The 20,011-nt window shown below is 39.6% G+C and overlaps 1 protein-coding gene across 3 annotated transcripts in view; it reads right to left on the reverse strand.

The window, feature by feature from the left end:
• Positions 1-1,288: 1,288 nt before the first annotated feature.
• Positions 1,289-20,011, reverse strand: part of LOC131125297 (solute carrier family 12 member 7-like) — a 34,411-nt gene continuing 15,688 nt past the window's right edge. For 2 of the 3 annotated variants that reach the window (XM_078791351.1, XM_078791353.1), the window contains 18 exons: positions 18,766-18,977; positions 18,530-18,697; positions 18,358-18,456; positions 17,906-17,963; positions 15,571-15,745; positions 15,390-15,508; positions 15,149-15,247; positions 14,945-15,064; positions 12,198-12,302; positions 9,612-9,780; positions 9,330-9,525; positions 9,101-9,270; positions 6,852-6,983; positions 5,400-5,507; positions 5,133-5,302; positions 4,924-4,938; positions 3,233-3,366; positions 1,290-2,182 (listed from right to left, as the gene is read on the reverse strand). In XM_078791351.1, coding sequence (XP_078647477.1) covers positions 2,091-2,182; positions 3,233-3,366; positions 4,924-4,938; positions 5,133-5,302; positions 5,400-5,507; positions 6,852-6,983; positions 9,101-9,270; positions 9,330-9,525; positions 9,612-9,780; positions 12,198-12,302; positions 14,945-15,064; positions 15,149-15,247; positions 15,390-15,508; positions 15,571-15,745; positions 17,906-17,963; positions 18,358-18,456; positions 18,530-18,697; positions 18,766-18,977 — 2,341 coding nt within the window. In that variant the 3' untranslated portion in view covers positions 1,290-2,090. Of the gene's footprint in view, positions 2,183-3,232; positions 3,367-4,923; positions 4,939-5,132; positions 5,303-5,399; positions 5,508-6,851; positions 6,984-9,100; positions 9,271-9,329; positions 9,526-9,611; positions 9,781-12,197; positions 12,303-14,944; positions 15,065-15,148; positions 15,248-15,389; positions 15,509-15,570; positions 15,746-17,905; positions 17,964-18,357; positions 18,457-18,529; positions 18,698-18,765; positions 18,978-20,011 lie in introns of all 3 variants that reach the window. The other variant, XM_078791352.1, reaches the window with a different exon arrangement.

The raw sequence follows: 20,011 nt of genomic DNA on the forward strand, positions 1-20,011 counted from the left end.
CGTTCAGTTGCAAATGTGAAAAATGTAAATACTTGGTGTAATATTAGCAAAGAAATTGTCATTTAGCTGAAAAACAGCCCCTTTTCTCTATGATTTATGTTGTTGTAGTATGATATCTTTTAGTTGGGAACTGATATTTTCCTGAAACTTACCTATGTTTATTCTTTCATTCATTCATTTTCTACCGCTTTTTCCTCACGAGGGTCGCGGGGGGTGCTGGAGCCTATCCCAGCTGGCGGGGTACACCCTGGACTGGTGGCCAGCCAATCACAGGGCACATATAGACAAACAACCATTCACACTCACATTCATACCTATGGACAATTTGGAGTCGCTAATTAACCTAGCATGTTTTTTTTGGAATGTGGGAGGAAACCGGAGTACCCGGAGAAAACCCACGCATGCACGGGGAGAACATGCAAACTCCCATCTCTGTGTGGAACCACATTTGGAACCAGTCCATAAGATGATTTCTTCCACCCAAAACAAGTCACAAAAAAGGAACAGGAAGGGGAATTAAAAGCTTGCTACTGTAACGATATCCAAGCGTTATTTCCTGTCTATGTCGCCTTCCTTATTTGACATTTCCTGCCCTTTGTCTTCATGTGTAAACACATACGGCATCCATGCACGGCACCTTCCTAGCAGAAAACACTCCATTTGTTCTAGAATGACCAAGTACTAAGTCATTTCTGTGATTTAACTCCCTTCTCATATGATAACATCATTTATGGAACTTAAAGTAGTATTGTATTGAACAAGTTACAATGTTACGAGTATAAAGTCAAAATATTAAGGGAATAATGTCATAATTACAAAGTAAGAAAGTTGAAATAACTGAAAAAAATTTATGAAAAGCAGCAGCAGAAATGGAAACTCTTGTACTTTTATGAGAATAAAGTAAAAATTTGGTAGCACAGAGTTGAAATAGGGCAGCACGGTGGTCGAGTGGTTAGCGCGCAGACCTCACAGCTAGGAGACCAGGGTTCAATTCCACCCTCGGCCATCTCTGTGTGTGGAGTTTGCATGTTCTCCCCGTGCATGCGTGGGTTTTCTCCGGGTACTCCGGTTTCCTCCCACATTCCAAAAAAAAAACATGCTAGGTTAATTAGCGACTCCAAATTGTCCATAGGTATGAATGTGAGTGTGAATGGTTGTTTGTCTATAAGTGCCCTGTGATTGGCTGGGGTCTAGGGTGTACCCCGCCAGCTGAGATAGGCTCCAGCACCCCCTGCCACCCTCGTGAGGAAAAGCTTTAGAAAATGAATGAATGAGAGTTGAAATATTGAAATAAAAACACCTTAAAATGAGGTTGGGGAGGAAGTTAAGCTGGGATATAAAATCATAATATCCAAAAATGTACAAAGATTTTTAAAAAAAAGCTGAAATATTACAAAAATTTAATTATTAGAAATAGATTTTTTTTTTCCAAAAGCAGGGGTGGCCACCCCTCCGGCCACCCCACTGGCCATTTAGACAATGACAGTATCAATGTATTGCCACCCTAATTATGCTACCATTAATTAGCAATGATTAGCTAGCATACGATGTACTCATGTGATACTTTTGATGTGTTTAAGTAAAAGTTTGCGATTGAAATATTCCCTTTATTTTCATAGCGGTTCCATACTGTACATAGAATACTAACTATACAGTCAAGCTGCAGTGTGATGAACAAAGGTTGCTGCCATCATGATTGATGTTGTTAATACTTTCAAAACACAACAGGAGGTATGACCGATTGGTAAAGATCTAGATGTTAAGAATCCATCAGAAGACGAGAGGAAAATGGATTTCGGAGAGTGAAAGTGATCCGGAAGTTCGGTGAAAAGATAATCCAGATGATTGACATGATGATTCTTTGTCAGATCGTCAGGAGAAGTCAATCAACTGAAGTCATTAATCACGCTGACATGAAAGGAATCCAAAGCGTCTATAGATATTTCGACTGCAGGATGGGGCATCTTCACGGTCGCTGAAGTCCACGTCTGAGATTCCGTCTTTTGGTTCAGAGCCCCCAACTTCCACCGTCCATTACGGGTTTTCCTTCCAGTGCTGATACCATCCAGGCGTTTTGGGTAATCTTGGGACTAAGAGTAGATGGTGATCACCTCCCGACCTCCTCCACGAACCAACAAGACACGATCTAGTCCTTCCATGAGAACTTCGAGGAACTCCATGTCTTGGAAACACAGCAGTTAAGGAATGAATTTTATCTTGGGTCTGGGTGGTAGAGTCCGTAAGGGAAGCCCAGACTTCCAGGTCTCTTCCAGCTCCACCGGGAGAACACCAAGGGGTTAATCCCTCCAGGTCTGCCCCGGCCGGGGCCTGCAACCGGTCGGGCATGACCGGAACATCTCACCTTGGAGGTGTTCCGAAGGTATCCAGCCACCCGATAGTTGGCCACCAATCTTGTTCTTAACCAAGACCATAAGTTCTGATTCAGTTCTTTATTCGCCAAGACGGTTCGGTACAGCGACCGCATGACTGCGGAAACTGAATCGATTCGCCTGAACTGCGAGAACAAAAGCGTGAGACACTTGAACTCCCCCACCTGGGGCAAGACCTCACTCCCAAGTCCACTGAATGGATTCGCCTGAACTGCGAGAACAAGACCGTGAGACACTTGAACTCCCCCACCTGGGGCAAGACCTCACTCCAATCCGTCCACCCTTTTCTCACTGAGAACCATGGCCTCGGATTTGGACCCAGCTCACAGAATCCACACTGGATCAACTCCTTCGAGACCCACCACCTTCGGGGGCAAACTGTACGGTGTCGGTCGAGGGTAGGTCCCCGGGGTGACCTGGTCTTCGGCAGTGTTTACATGCGTTATCAACCATTTTCATGCAGCGTACGGTACACGGGAAAAGGATACAGTTCTCAGACCAGAAGTCCTGACTCAGTTCTCACTTCGTCAAAACGGTTCGGTACAGCGACCGCATGACTGCGGAAACTGAATCGATTCGCCTGAACTGCGAGAACAAAACCGTGAGACACTTGAACTCCCCCACCTGGGGCAAGACCTCACTCCAATCCGTCCACCCTTTTCTCACTGAGAACCATGGCCTCGGATTTGGACCCAGCTCACAGAATCCACACTGGATCAACTCCTTGTAGACCCACCACCTTCGGGGGCAAACTGTACGGTGTCGGTCGAGGGTGGGTCCCCGGGGCGACCTGGTTTTTGGCAGTGTTTACATGCGTGATCGGGGACACGGGAAAAGGATACAGTTCTCATCCCCTTTCTTGCTCTTGGGTGGACCCGGCATGTTGAGCAACACCAGCTGTGAATCCCGGGAATTCTTCACCACCACTTCGTTTAGTTTGACAGCTGTGTGCATCCGCCGCACGTTGGACTGGTTGCTGAATGAAAGGTCGTGTTAGAGCGGGACGGGGGTCAGGCTGCACGTCAGGGGGGGGGAGTTGGAATCTGACCCAGAAAAGTAGACACACGCACTCACCAGGGACTTCATTTTGGGTACAATCACATGACTTACTGGTGTCATATCAAAGATAGGAAAAATACTGAGCTGATATCTCCTGCTTTAGAATGTGACATGCAGTAAAACAGCATGGGTCGGGGGGTGTTGGGGTGTGGCGCACCTGTTTTTGAACACCTCACCTCCGTGAATGGAAATTACTAAAAAATGAAATCATCATCATCCTGTTGGACTATTCAATATTTAATAATATTTAATAAAATAACATATAATTATAATTAATATACGTATATTAGTTTATATAATACATATTATTATAATATATATGTATACATAATATAATAAAATTAAAATATAATATATATTATTAATAAATAATATATGTATATTAGTTTATATAATACATATTATTATAATATATATGTATACATAATATAATAAAATTAAAATATAATATATATTATTAATAAATAATATATGTTAATATATGTTTATATGTACTATATTTCGACTTTCTTCTTGTAATTGTATATTTGACACCTTTCCTGTATATTTATTATAATATATTATTTAATAATATAATATATAATTATAATTAATATATATTAGTTTATATAATACATATTTATTATAATATATGTATATATAATAAATCAAAATATAATATATATATAATTATTAATAAATAATATATTTTTATATAATATATAATATAAAATAATAAATACATATTATATAAATTATATATATTATGATGATATATTAAGATGTCTTATTAAATATATATATTTAATAATATAATATAAAATTATAATAATATATATTATTTTACATAATATATATTTATTATTACATAGATAATATATTATAATATAATAATATCAAATATAAATATAATACATAATTTTAATAAACACCTGAAGACAGCTGGGATAGGCTCCAGCAACCCCCGCAACCCTCGTGAGGAAAAGCGGTAGAAAATGAATGAATGAATGAAATATTAATATATATTATTAGGAATTAATATATATTATTTTATATAATATATATTTAATTTAATAATTAATAAATATTTTATTGTATATATATATATATATATATAATAAATATATATTGTATAAATTATATATATAATATATAATATTCTCATCACATTGTCACTTTTTCATCCTGAAATTTGACCAAAAAGCCAAATATTATTCAAATAATGCGTCATTTAATACAATACGTGAATTCTTATGAACAGCCTTTACCGCAAATTATTTCATATTTAAACTAGCATTTACGATCCCAACATGATTTGATATTATTTCTTTATGATTTATTGTACCGGATCTCCAAAAATGGCAGCATGAGTGACGTGGTGTGTGCGTGTGTCATATTTCTCAGGCTTTTTTTTTTTTTTTAAAAAGGATGATTGACATCCACATGCACATCCACATGCACATGCACACCCAAAGTGAAAGTGAAAAGCACTTACAGACTTTCCCACTCCCTGAAAGAGACAATATATGCAGTGTTAGTGAAACAATACATCTTTCATTTCCTTGTTTTCTTCTATCATATATTATTCATAGGCCTGTCGCGATATCACGTTTTGTTTGTCGATAAAAGTATCATCCATATTTGATACATTGGAACATTTGTAGATCATTTTTAGAGATGTAAATAGTACATGGGTACACTTACGGTTTCATATTAAACATGTCCTTGACTCCCATTCCTTCCCTGTGTTTGTTCCTCTCATGGACCAGTTTGTCTTTGGTCCAGGTCATGTGGACGCGATCCGGCGTGCTGCAGGAGGCTTTGTCTTCCTTGGCCGAGTGGGACGCCGTGTTCCTGTCATGAATCAGCTGAGCCTAGAAGCCAAACAGACACGGCATAAGACGGCATCCCGTCGTAGCGTTCCAGAAATTGGTCTTTTTTTTTTTGGCCTTTTTTCTCCGACGACGTTACCTCTCTTTCCCGCTCCGTGCGGGACAGCTGCATTTGCTTCAGCATTTGAGATCTCTGCTCCATCTTCAGCGTTTTCTCGTAGGTGAACGCCGAGATGTCACTGTCGTGCTGGGAGTAGGAGGGGGGTGAAGGTGAGTTCAGTTCAAGTTTAGAAACTGGATGCCTATACCAGGGTGTCCAAAGTACACCAAAGTAGGGCCCAGGGATACTTTTTTATTGGCCCACGGCAGAAAACAGAAATGAAGAAGAAAACAACTGCAAAAATTGAAGCCTCAGTACTGATTTTACAAGAATAAAGTTGTAATATAAGCTCATTTTTACGCCGAACAATAATGTCAGTTATTTTTTTTATTATTTATTAGTTATTTTTAAAGTTATAATATTAAGAGAATAGAGTCATAATATTCCCGGAATAAAGTCAGAATTGCAAGAAAGACAAAAGTTTAAATAGTTGGAAATTAATAATAATAAAAAATTATATAATAAATAAAAATAATAATAATATATATAATATATATTAAATTATATATATAATTTATATATTATATTTATATATTATATATATTATATTTATATATATATATAATTTTTATTTATTTATATTTATATATATATTATTTTTTTATTTATTAGTTATTTGTAATATTTGCAAGAAAGACAAAAGTTTAAATAGTTGGAAATTAATAGTAATAAAAAATAAAATAATAAATAAAAATAATAATATATAATAATAATATATTTATATATTTATATATTTATATATTTATATATTTATATATTTATATATTTATATATTTATATATTTATATATTTATATATTTTATATATTATTATTATATATATTATTATATTATATTTATTTATTTATTTATGTATTATATTTATTTATTTATATTTATATATATATATATATTATATTTTTTTATATTTATTGGTTATTTTTAAAGTCATAATGTTAAGAGAATAGAGTCATAATATTCCAGGTATTCCAAGTAATATTTGCAAGAAAGAGAAAAGTTTAAATAGTTGGAAATTAATAAAAATAAAAAAATAATAAAATAATATATAATAATATGTTATTTATTATATTCTATATATGATTTTTATATTTATATATTATATATATTATATTTATATATATAATAATATATATAAATAATAATAAGAATTAAAAAACTGAAGTAATTTCACAAGAATAAAGTCAAAATATTCAAGGAAAAATGTCATGTACTCACAAGAAAAAAGCTGCAATTTTACGAGAATAAACTAGAAATAGTAAATATGAAAAGTAGACATACAGTATTATAAAAACAATACAATGAATAAAGTGTTACTTTACTCAATCCCAAAGCTGCATCCTTTCCCCATGTGACCCTGGACACGCCTGGTCTAGACTCGATAAGCACATCATGTACACTTGTACTGTACAGTATTTGCTGTGTTCTGACTGACCATCTCCACCACCTCCACCTCTGCATCCAGACGTAGATGGTACAGGAACATCTGCAGATCTTTCTTCATCTGGATGGAGTTGTCATACATCTGGGCCACCGTGAAGATGCGCATTTTACACTTCCTCCATACCTTAAACACAGAGCGGACATGCTTGTTGAAATTCAATGTAAAACTACTTCCTGCCACTTGGCGGCATTGTTGTCAGAAATACAGGATTTTATATATATATATATATATATATATATCATATGCAGATATAAACAAAACAAACATATTCTTGGTATAACATTACAGTGATGACACATCAAATATCCTGTCAGTGCTAACCTGTGAGTCTATGTAATGTCTTATTTATGTCTAAGATGTCTTATCTTATTATTTAGTTATTATGTCTACCATGTTGGCTAATAGGAGTGACTAAAGGTGACATGCCTAGAGGGCTCTAATAATCATTAAAACTGCATTTATAGGGTCATAAGCAGCTTTTCTATGTCTTATTATCTCTTATTATGTCTACTACTTTGGGTAACAGGAGTGTGCAACTGACTATAGGGGTGTTATTCTTTTCCAAGAGGGCTCCAATAATGTTAAAAGTATATTTAGAGGGTTGTAAACAGCGTTTCTATGTCATAAATGTCTTATTTTCTCTTATTATGTCTACTATATTGGCTAAATAGAGTGTAAAAGTGACTATAGGGGTGTTATTTTTTTTCAGAGAGAGCTCCAATAATGTTAAAAGCATATTTGTAAACAGCTTTTCTATTTCATAAATGTCTTATTTTCTCTTATTATGTTTACTATATTGGGTAATTAGAGTGTAAAAGTGACTATAGGGGTGTTATTTTTTTTCCGAGAGAGCTCCAATAATGTTACAAGCATATTTACAGGGTTGTAAACAGCTTTTCTATGTCATAAATGTCTTATTTTCTCTTATTATGCCTACTATATTGGCTAATTGGAGTGTAAAAGTGACTATAGGGGTGTTATTTTTTTCCGAGAGAGCTCCAATAATGTTACGAGCATATTTAGAGGGTTGTAAACAGCGTTTCTATGTCATAACGGTCTTATTTTCTCTTATTATGTCTACTATATTGGGTAATTAGAGTGTAAAATTTACTATAGGGGTGTTATTCTTTTCTGAGAGGGCTCCAATAATGTGCCAAGCATATTTACAGGGTTGTAAACAATTTTCTATGTCATAAATGTCTTATTTTCTCTTATTATGTCTACTATATTGTGTAATTAGAGTGTAAAAGTGACTATAGGGGTGTTATTTTTTCCGAGCGAGCTCCAATAATGTTAAAAAGCATATTTAGAGGGTTGTAAACAGCTTTTCTATGCCATATATGTCTTATTTTCTCTTATTATGCCTACTATATTGGCTAATTAGAGTGTAAATGTGACTATAGGGGTGTTATTTTTTCAGAGAGGTCTCCAATAATGTTAAAAGCATATTTAAAGAGTTGTAAACAGCTTTTCTATACCATATATGTCTTATTTTCTCTTATTATGCCTACTATATTCGCTAATTAGAGTGTAAATGTGACTATAGGGGTGTTATTTTTTCAGAGAGGTCTCCAATAATGTTACAAGCATATTTACAGGATTGTAAATACCTTTTCTATGTCATACATGTCTTATTTTCTCTTATTATGTCTACTAAATGGGCTAATTAGAGTGTAAAAGTGACTATAGGGGTGTTATTTTTTTTCGAGAGGGCTCCAATAATGTTACAAGCATATTTACAGGGTTGTAAACAGCTTTTCTATGTCATAACTGTCTTATTTTTCTGTTATTATGTCTACTATATTCGCTAATTAGAGTGTAAAAGTGACTATAGGGGTGTTATTTTTTTCCGAGAGAGCTCCAATAATGTTAAAAGCATATTTAAAGGGTTGTAAACAGCTTTTCTATGTCATGCATGTCTTATTTTCTCTTATTATGTCTACTATATGGGCTAATCAGAGTGTAAATGTGACTATAGGGGTGTTATTTCATGTATGGAGGGCTCTAATGTTAAAAAGGGAGTTTAGAAAGTGGTAAACAGGTTTTCTACGTCTTATTATGTCTACTATATTGGGTAATAGGAGCATAAAGGTGACTATAGGGGTGTTATTTCATGTCTAGAGGGCTCTAATAATGTTAATAAGTACATTATTTAAATTTTAGTCTTGGGTGAGGGTATTGAAACTGTATTTGTCTTTGGTATTTTCGAGCGATTGCGTCTGGAAAAAAGAGCTGCCCACCTTGTGTTGAATGAGTAAAAAGGGCAGCAGCATTAGCAGTCCACCATCATGGACGATCCACCACACATCGATCCTTCCTCCCTCCAAGCGGTCTTGGTTTCCGGGGAAGTGGTCGATGTTCTTTGCAACCAGCAGAGCTTGATGAGCCTCCGTCGTCTCTTTTACCGTCTCTGAGGGTGACGACGTTGTTGAAGCGGTTTCATTCATCACTCGCTCCTGGGTAGCTTACCTATAAAGTTCCTCCTGGAGGAGGAGTCCCGGGCTTGCTTCCAGCCTGCCGGCCAAGCCATCAGGACCGCATTGTGTTTCATCCCGCCTAGTCCTGCTGACTGGATGAGTAGAGAGAAACCATCTCGCAGGTTGGAGGACACGACAACGTGGGAGAAACCTTTGGTTCGCTCTGCAGTCATGGCAGCTTTCAGGTTCTTCATGGTCAGGTCCGAAACGGGACAACAAATGAGATGGGATTGTGTTGGCGAACTGGGGGCCATTAAGGACTGAAATACTCAACCTGCTCCCCGGTCTTGGCATCAGCTCCTCGGGTCATGTAGGTTCCCTCCAGGACGGAACAAACGATGGTCAGTCCTTTTCCTGCCTTGAGCTGTGTGGTGAAGGACAGGAGGCGAGGATGTTTGACGGACAGGTGCGAGTCCAGCTTGCACAACACTAATAGCTGCGGCCTGCAGGGGGAGATAAAACGCCACTTTCACAAGTTTTAGGTAATATGCCATCTGGTAAAAATGAGATTATATCAACTATAAACTATTTTCCTTTTAACTTGGATCTGGACAACAATACCAAACAACCTCTGAAATAAACTTAGGGTTAGGGTTAAAGTTGGATTAGAATTAGTTAGGATTAGGGGTGAGGTTTAGGATTAGAGTTAGTTAGGGTCAGGAGTGAGGATTAGAGTCAAAATTAGGATTATGGTTAGGATTAGCTTTCGAAGGTTTAGGGTTTAAACCTTAGGGTTAAGATTAGGGTTAGGATCAGGTTTAGGATCAGGTTTAGAATGTCTTGGTTGGTTTTAGGATTAGATTTAGGGTTAGGGTGAGGGTTAAAGTTGGATTAGAATTAGTTAGGATTAGGGGTGAGGTTTAGGATTAGAGTTAGTTAGGGTCAGGAGTGAGGGTTAGGGTCAAAATTAGGATTAGGATTAGCTTTCGAAGGTTTAGGGTTTAAACCTTAGGGTTAAGATTAGGGTTAGGATCAGGTTTAGGATCATCTTTAGAAGGTTTTGGTTGGTTTTAGGATTAGATTTAGGGTTAGGGTGAGGGTTAAAGTTGGATTAGAATTAGTTAGGATTAGGGGTGAGGTTTAGGATTAGAGTTAGTTAGGGTCAGGAGTGAGGGTTAGGGTCAAAATTAGGATTAGGATTAGCTTTAGAAGGTTTAGGGTTTAAACCTTAGGGTTAAGATTAGGGTTTGGATCAGGGTTCGGCTTAGTGGTGGGAGTTAATGTTAAGGCTGAGGTTAGGATAAGAATTAGGGTTATGGTTAAGGTTGGTGTTAGGATTAAATTTAGGGTTAGGGTGAAGGTTTATAGTTGGATTAGAATTGGTTAGGATTAAGGGTGAGGTTTTGGATTAGAGTTAGTTAGGGTCAGAAGTGAGGGTTAGGGTTAAAGTTAGGATTAGGGTTAGGTTTAGAGTTAGGATTATTTTAGGAAGGTTTAGGGTTTAAACCTTAGGTTTAGGGTTAAGATTAGGGTTAGGATCAGGGTTAGGCTTATTGGTGGGAGATTAGATTTAGGGTTAGGGTGTGGGTTAATGTTGTATTAGAATTAGTTAGGATTAGGGGTGAGGTTTAGGATTAGAGTTAGTTAGGGTCAGGAGTGAGGGTTAGGGTCAAAATAAGGATTAGGGTTAGGTTTGGAGTTAGAGTTAGGATTAGCTTTAGAAGGTTTAGGGTTTAAACCTTAGGCTTAGGGTTAAGGTTAGGATCAGGGTTAGGCTTAGTGTTGGGAGTTAGCGTCAAGACTGAGGTTAGGATTAGAATTAGGGTTAAGGTTTTGGTTGGTTTTAGGATTAGATTTAGGGTTAGGGTGAGGGTTAATGTTGGATTAGAATTAGTTAGGATTAGGGGTGAGGTTAAGGATTAGAGTTAGTTAGGGTCAGGAGTGAGGGTTAGGGTTAAAGGATTAGGATTAGCTTTAGAAGGTGTAGGGTTAGGTTTAGTGGTGGGAATTAGCGTTAAGGCTGAGGTTAGGATTAGAATTAGGGTTGGTTAGGGTTGGTGTTAGGACTAGATTTAGGGTTAGGGTGAGGGTTACTGTTGGATTAGAATTAGTTAGGATTAGGAGTTAGAGTTAGGATTAGCTTTAGAAGGTTTAGGGTTAAGGATAGGGTTGGGATCAGGGTTACGCTTAGTGGTGGGAGTTAGCGTTAAGGCTGAGGTTAGGATTAGATTTAGTATTAAGGGTTTGGTTGGTTTTAGGATTAGATTTAGGGTTTGGGGGGGGTTAATGTTGTATTAGAATTAGTTAGGATTATGGGTGAGGTTTAGGATTAGAGTTAGTTAGGGTCAGGAGTGAGGGTTAGGGTCAAAATTAGGATTAGGGTTAGGATTAACTTTAGAAGGTTTAGGGTTTAAACCTTAGGTTTAAGGTTAAGATTAGGGTTAGGCTTATTGGTGGGAGTCAGCGTTAAGTGAGGTTGGAATTAGATTTAGGGTTAAGTTTAGGGTTGGTTTTAGGATTAGATTTTGTGTTAAAATGAAGGTTAGTATTAGGATTAGGGTCAGGAGTGAGGGTTAGGGTCAAAATTAGAATTAGGGTTAGGATTAGCCTCAGAAGGTTAAGGGTTTAAACTTTAGGTTTAGGGTTAGGGTTAAGGTTATGATCAGGGTTAGGCTTAGTGGTGGGAGTTAGCGTTAAGGCTGAGGTTAGGATTAGATTTAGGGTTAAGGTTAGGGTTGGTTTTAGGATTAGATTTGGGGTTAGGGTTAAAATGAAGGCTAGGATTAGAGTTAGGGTTAAATTAGATTTAGGATCAGAGTTGGGCTAAGAGTTCGTGTTGAAAGTTTTGTTTTGGAAATGAAAAAAATTCCCGACTAACTCTACATTGACTGAAAACCACGCTAGCCTCCAAGCGACTCACCTCCAGTTTTTGGTGTGTGGCGGGGCTTCCTCCAGACGGATCAGAGCGTAGCGTGCTGCGTTTAGAGACAGCCCTCGTAAACCATCTCCCCACTCCGTCTGTGCCCTGCGGACAAATGATATATCAGGGCCGCATTTCATACTTTATCAGAGTTTGTGTTGTGACCGCGGAGAAATACACTTACAGAGCATTTAATGAGTTATTCCTTGTAGGGAAGAAGACTTGCTGTAAATACAGTAACACCATTGTTTCTGTGTTGAAGTTCCACCTACAGCATATTTTCTATTTTAAAGAGGAACTATTATGCTTTTTTCCACTTTTCTGACCTATAAATGTTAGTAATGATGTAGTATTCTTATGATAAATGATGCCAAAGTTTCAGATAATGACGTTTAGACTTTTGGAAGTGAGTCCTAAAAAAAGTTTGGGATGGGTCAAAACACTCGGTTTCAAAAGGCGTGGTAAAACTGTTCCTTTGTGATGTCACAGAGGGGAGGACGTCCTTATATGGGCTGTAAGGAACTATAAAGAACTATAAAGCTATAGGAGTCCACAACTCAATACAAAGAGCCCAAAAAGTAGCATAATAGGGCCGCTTTCAAGATGGAGGAGCCTGGATTAGTTTCAACGTGAGGACAGTCTAAATGGGAAAGTCGGTCTTTGATTTTGGTGGTCCATCATTTTTATTGGGTTAGGATTGGAGTTGTTGTTAGGGTTACAGTTAGGTTTGGTCCTAGAGTTCGGGTTGTTGTTGGGTTAGGATTAGAATTAGGGTTAAGGTTAGGGTTGGGATTAGATTTAGGGTTAGGGTGAGGGTTAATGTTGGATTAGAATTAGTTAGGATTAGAGGTGAGGTTAAGGATTAGAGTTAGTTAGGGTCAGGAGTGAGGGTTCGGGTTCAAGTTCAATTAGGGTTAGGTTTAGAGTTAGGATAATTTTAGGATGGTTTAGGGTTTAAACCTTAGGTTTAGGCTTAAGGTTAGGGTTGGGATCAGGGTTAGGCTTAGTGCTGGGAGTTAATGTCAAGGCTGATGTTAGGATTAGAATTAGGGTTAGGTTGAGGGTTAATGTTGGATTAGATTTAGGGTTAGGTTGACGGTTAATGTTGGATTAGAATTAGTTAGGATTAGGGGTGAGGTTAAGGATTAGAGTTAGTTAGGGTCAGGAGTGAGGGTTCGGGTTAAAGTTAGGATTAAGGTTAGGTTTAGAGTTAGGATAATTTTAGGATGGTTTAGGGTTTAAACCTTAGGTTTACGTTTAAGGTTAGGGTTGGGATCAGGGTCTAGAATAGAACTAGAATAGAACTAGAATAAGTCAAGGTTAGGATCAGGGTGAGGCTTAGTGGTGGGAGTTAGCGTTAAGGCTGGGGTTAATGTTGGATTAGAATTAGTTAGGATTAGGGGTGAGGTTAAGGATTAGAGTTAGTTAGGGTCAGGAGTGAGGGTTAGGGTTAAAGTTAGGATTAGGGTTAGGTTTAGAGTTAGGATAATTTTAGGATGGTTTAGGGTTTAAACCTTAGGTTTAGGCTTAAGGTTAGGGTTGGGATCAGGGTTAGGCTTAGTGCTGGGAGTTAATGTCAAGGCTGATGTTAGGATTAGAATTAGGGTTAGGTTGAGGGTTAATGTTGGATTAGATTTAGGGTTAGGTTGATGGTTAATGTTGGATTAGAATTAGTTAGGATTAGGGGTGAGGTTAAGGATTAGAGTTAGTTAGGGTCAGGAGTGAGGGTTCGGGTTAAAGTTAGGATTAGGGTTAGGTTTAGAGTTAGGATAATTTTAGGATGGTTTAGGGTTTAAACCTTAGGTTTAGGTTTAAGGTTAGGGTTGGGATCAGGGTCTAGAATAGAACTAGAATAGAACTAGAATAAGTCAAGGTTAGGATCAGGGTGAGGCTTAGTGGTGGGAGTTAGCGTTAAGGCTGGGGTTAATGTTGGATTAGAATTAGTTAGGATTAGGGGTGAGGTTAAGGATTAGAGTGAGTTAGGGTTAGGAGTGAGGGTTCGGGTTAAAGTTAGGATTAGAGTTAGGTTTAGAGTTAGGATAATTTTAGGATGGTTTAGGGTTTAAACCTTAGGTTTAGGCTTAAGGTTAGGGTTGGCATCAGGGTTAGGCTTAGTGCTGGGAGTTAATGTCAAGGCTGATGTTAGGATTAGAATTAGGGTTAGGTTGAGGGTTAATGTTGGATTAGAATTAGTTAGGATTAGGGGTGAGGTTAAGGATTAGAGTTAGTTAGGGTCAGGAGTGAGGGTTCGGGTTCAAGTTAGGATCGTGGTTAGGTTTAGAGTTAGGATAATTTTAGGATAGTTTAGGGTTCAAACCTTAGGTTTAGGCTTAAGGTTAAGGTTGGGATCAGGGTTAGGCTTAGTGGTGGGAGTTAATGTTAAGGCTGAGGTTAAGATTAGAATTAGGGTTAGGTTGAGGGTTAATGTTGGATTAGAATTAGTTGGGATTAGGAGTGAGTGTTAGGATTAGGGTTAAGGTTAGGATCAGGGTTAGGCTTAGTGGTGGGAGTTAGCGTTAAGGCTGAGGTTAGGTTTAGAATTAGGTTTAAGGTTAGGGTTGGTTTTAGGATTAGATTTAGGGTTAGGGTGGGGGTAAGGGTTGAAATTAGGGTTAGGATTAGAGTTAGGATTAAATTCCGAGTTAGGCTAAGGTTAGAGTTAGGGTTGAAATCATTATATTTTTTGCTCCAATCAATCAATCAATCAATCAATATGCTGTCTGGGTTGGGGTTAGTGGTGGACTTACCCTCTGTACTCGATGTACTTGTAGATGCAGCCAGCTATCACCATGGCAACCAGGGCGTAGTACCATGAGGAGATGAACATCAGAGACAAACACAGGCTCATCCCGAAAAAAGACAGAGTCCTGAAGGAGACATATTTGTCAAGTGTTTCCAGAAGATTCACAGTCATCAATAAAGAATGTCCGCTGCAAAGAAACGTCCCCCACCAGTGGTAGAATTTGAATCGAGGTCTCCAGTTGGGGGTTCGTAGCAAAGTCTGAACAGCACAGGCCAGGTTCACAAAAAGATAGCACATAAGGAAGAACCTGTGGACATGTGACACAAGCAAAAATGGACATCAGTTCCAGAGAGTGGATGACCTCCATCTTCACCCACTTGGAGCAACATTCCCACTCAAGCATACCCAGCCCATTCAACTGGTCTCAAAATGTGGAAGTATCAACATACATGGACAGAATGGGAGCCACATCATCCAAGGACGCGATGAGAATTCCGATTTCACAGATAGCGACTGTCAGCAAAAGAGCCCATGTGGGTTCGCCATTGGCTTTTCCATGACCGAAAACCTAAGAAGAACATTCATTAGCTAAAATAACGACATTTCACACAATAAAAAAAAAAAACCCACCTGTAAAAATGGAATGATCCCGTCACGTGCGATGGCCTGCAGCAGTCGAGGGGCGCCGGTGAGGCTCTGAAGGCCCGCCCCACAACAGGAGAAAAACGATCCAATCACAATCACCCAAGGCGACGGCCAAGCCAGGATACCGATTACTGGATTCTTCTTCACCGAGTCCCCAAACCTACGACCAAAGGTTGTGTCACATGACTTGTACTTGTGGTAATATCACTGTACTGTATATATACTCTATATATGGAGCTGCACGGTGGTCGAGTGGTTAGCGTGCAGACCTCACAGTTAGGAGACCCGAGTTCAATTCCACACTCTGTGTGGAGTTTGCATGTTCTCCCCGTGCATGCGTGGGTTTTCTCCGCGTACTCCGGTTTCATGCTAGGTTAGCAAACATGCTAGGTTAATTGGCAACTCCAATGAACTGGCCCAACCAGTCCAGGGTGTACCCCGCCTCTCGCCCGAAAACAGCTGGGATAGGCTCCAGCACCCCCCGCGACCCTCATGAGGAAAAGCGGTACAAAATGAATGAATGAATGAATGTATATATACTCTATATATGGGGCTGCACGGTGGTCGAGTGGTTAGCGTGCAGACCTCACAGCTAGGAGACCCGAGTTCAATTCCACACTCTGTGTGGAGTTTGCATGTTCTCCCCGTGCATGCGTGGGTTTTCTCCGGGTACTCCGGTTTCATGCTAGGTTAGCAAACAGGCTAGGTTAATTGGCAACTCCAATTGGCCACCAGTCCAGGGTGTACGAAAACAGCTGGGATAGGCTCCAGCACCTCCCGCGACCCTCGTGAGAATAAGTGGTAGAAAATGAATGAATGACTAAATGAATGAACCAGTAAATATTCAAAACAATATGAGTAACTGAGTTACTCCTTGAGTTGCGAACACAGGACGTGGACAAAGTGGTTAGTGTGCAGACCACACAGCTAGTAGACTGGGGTTCAATTCCACCCTCGGTCATCTCTGTGTTGAGTTTGCATGTTCTCCCCGTGCATGCGCGGGTTTTCTCCGGGTACTCCGGTTTCCTCCCACATTCCAAAAACATGCTAGGTTAATTAGCGACTCCATATTGTCCATAGGTATGAATGTGAGTGTGAATGGTTGTTTGTCTATATGTGCCCTGTGATTGGCTGGCCACCAGTCCAGGGTGTACCTGATACATGTTTGTATCTGGTGCACCTTTTGGGTGTTAAGTTGCTATGTGATGAATTTAGTGCTGTTGGTAGTGACGACATCATAACTGTCACTGTACACTGGTATATTTGCATATTTACACATTTGGCACGTAGACCTCACAGCTAGGAGACCGGAGTTCAATTCCACCCTCGGCCATCTCTGTGTGGAGTTTACATGTTCTGCCTGTGCATGAGTGGGTTTTCTCCAGGTACTCCGGTTTCCTCCCACTTTCCAAAAACATGCTAGGTTAATTAGCGACTCCAAATTGTCCATAGGTATGAATGTGAGTGTGAATGGTTGTTTGTCTATATGTGCCCTGTGATTGGCTGGCCACCAGTCCAGGGTATACCTGATATATATTTGTATCAGGTGCACCTTTTGGGTGTTAAGTTGCTATGTGATGAATTTAGTGCTGTTGGTAGTGACGACATCATAACTGTCACTGTACACTGGTATATTTGCACATTTACACATTTTGGCACCTAGACCTCACAGCTAGGAGACCCGAGTTCAATTCCCCACTCTGTGTGGAGTTTGTATGTTCTCCCCGTGCATGCGTGGGTTTTCTGCGGGCACTCCGGTTTCATGCTAGGTTAGCAAACATGCTAGGTTAATTGACAACTCCAAATTGTCCATAGGTATAAATGTGAGTGTGAATGGTTGTTTGTCTATATGTGCCCTGTGATTGGCTGGCCACCAGTCCAGGGTATACCTGATATATATTTGTATCAGGTGCACCTTTTGGGTGTTAAGTTGCTATGTGATGAATTTAGTGCTGTTGGTAGTGACGACATCATAACTGTCACTGTACACTGGTATATTTGCACATTTACACATTTTGGCACCTAGACCTCACAGCTAGGAGACCCGAGTTCAATTCCCCACTCTGTGTGGAGTTTGTATGTTCTCCCCGTGCATGCGTGGGTTTTCTGCGGGCACTCCGGTTTCATGCTAGGTTAGCAAACATGCTAGGTTAATTGACAACTCCAAATTGTCCATAGGTATAAATGTGAGTGTGAATGGTTGTTTGTCTATATGTGCCCTGTGATTGGCTGGCCACCAGTCCAGAGTGTACCCCGCCACCCTTGATAAGCGGTAGAAAATGAATGAATGTCTACATATGAGAACATGAACATCACTTACTTGTCCCTCAGCACCACTCCCTCAATACAAGCTCCAAACAAGAGTACACAGGAAATGTCTGGCCGTGAAATGAAGGTAAAAAAATGATGACCATTTTCTTCTGTTCTGGTAACTGTACAACGTGGTTGTAGTCCGGTCTGGATGGCTATACCAGGGGTGTCTAAAGTACACCAAAGTACGGGCCGGGGATACTTGATACATGTTTGTATCTGGTGCACCTTTTGGGTGTTAAGTTGCTATGTGATGAATTTAGTGCTGTTGGTAGTGACATCATAACTGTCACTGTACACTGGTATATTTGCACATTTACACATTTGGCACCTAGACCTCACAGCTACGAGACCCCAAGTTCAATTCCACCCTCGGCTATCTCTGTGTGGAGTTTACATGTTCTCCCCGTGCATGAGTGGGTTGATATTATTGACATTGTTAGGTTGATTGAAAAAGGATACAGAAGAAAGAGGTGGTGAGAATGGCCATGATGGTTCCAAAGGGTATGGATCTTTGAGCGTCTCGTAGATCTCCAGACCTGTTGGAGCCAGCCATGATACCTGCAGTGAGTAAAACAACAGCCGAGTCAGCACAAGTGTGTAATATTTCCCATAATCCCCATGAAGACGTGACCTGTGACGGAGGGGAAGTATATTCCCACCAGGAGCGTGAAGTAGGTGCTGATGTCATTGAAGACGTAGGGTTTGTAGATATCACTGGATGCGTCTTGAGCCGGCACAGAACGCTGGCTTTTCTTTTCGATTACCGTGCCAGCTGGACCGTAGTCCCCCCACAGGTTATCTGAAAACGCATGGACACCAATGAGGTCCTGTGAAAATGACAATGATGATGATTCCATGACTCCTTACCTTTGAGAACTCCACTCAGGAGTCCCGGAATTGCTCTTATCTCCGTCAGGTTGTTCAACGTGAAGTATTCATCACAGCTGGCATTGAGATGTTCGCTGTCGCAGAAAAGCCTCCAGAGTCGGGTGCTCACGGTCTTGTTGTGGACCACCTCGGTCTTGGCACATACTTCGAATTGCTCGTTGGTCAGAGAACGATTCCCCAGAAGACACACGCTGAAGTACAAACACGGAAGGACACACCATACGCTAGTTAGGCTAACACTACGCGGAAACTTAATACTACAAAATTATACCTTTGAAATATACAAACATGGACTAATACGAGTTTAAATTGCCCCCACCCCCAACATTTTCAAGTTTTTATGCCGCATATGGTCCAGCAATGCATTCACTGGGATGCTGCAATGACATCAGCCTCCCTCTCCACTCTGTACTTTGGGCTCCTCTGGCTCATTGCAGTGCCATCCATCTATGTTGCTTGTCCTCCAATGCTCTCGGCAGTAATCATTATGGGTAGATGTTAACGTTTCATTTTAAACTCGTATTGGTACCTTTTGGGTGTTAAGTTGTTGTGTGATGAGTTCAGTGTCAAAACCTGTCAAAGAAGAGCTGCCTGGTACCTCTGAAATACACAAACATGTACCAATACGAGTTCAAATTGACCCCTCCCAACATTTTAGAGTTTTTATGCTGTATATATCACAGCAATGCATTCATTGGGGTGCTGCAATGACATCAGCCTCCCTCTCCACTCTGTACTTTGGGCTCCTCTGGCTCATTGCAGTGCCATCCATCTATGTTGCTCGTCCTCCAATTCTCTCGGCAGTAATCATTATGGGTAGATGTTAACTTTTCATTTTAAACTCGTATTGGTACCTTTTGGGTGTTAAGTTGTTGTGTGATGAGTTCAGTGTCAAAACCTGTCAAAGAAGAGCTGCCGGGTACCTCTGAAATACACAAACATGTACCAATACGAGTTTAAATTGACCCCTCTTAACATTTTAGAGTTTTTATGCTGTATATATCACAGCAATGCATTCATTGGGGTGCTGAAATGACATCAGCCTCCCTCTCCACTCTATACTCCAGGTTCCTCTGGCTCAGAGGCGACATTGCAGTGCCATCCATTTTGTTGCTCGTCCTCCAATGCTCTCGGCAGTAATCATTATTGGTAGATGTTAACTTTTCATTTTAAACTCGTATTGGTACCTTTTGGGTGTTAAGTTGTTGTGTGATGAGTTCAGTGT

This window comes from Doryrhamphus excisus, linkage group LG6 (genome assembly GCF_037039965.1).
Source record: "Doryrhamphus excisus strain RoL-2023G ecotype Guam linkage group LG6, RoL_Dexc_Guam_v1.1, whole genome shotgun sequence".
Classification (NCBI taxonomy): Eukaryota; Metazoa; Chordata; class Actinopteri; order Syngnathiformes; family Syngnathidae; genus Doryrhamphus; species Doryrhamphus excisus.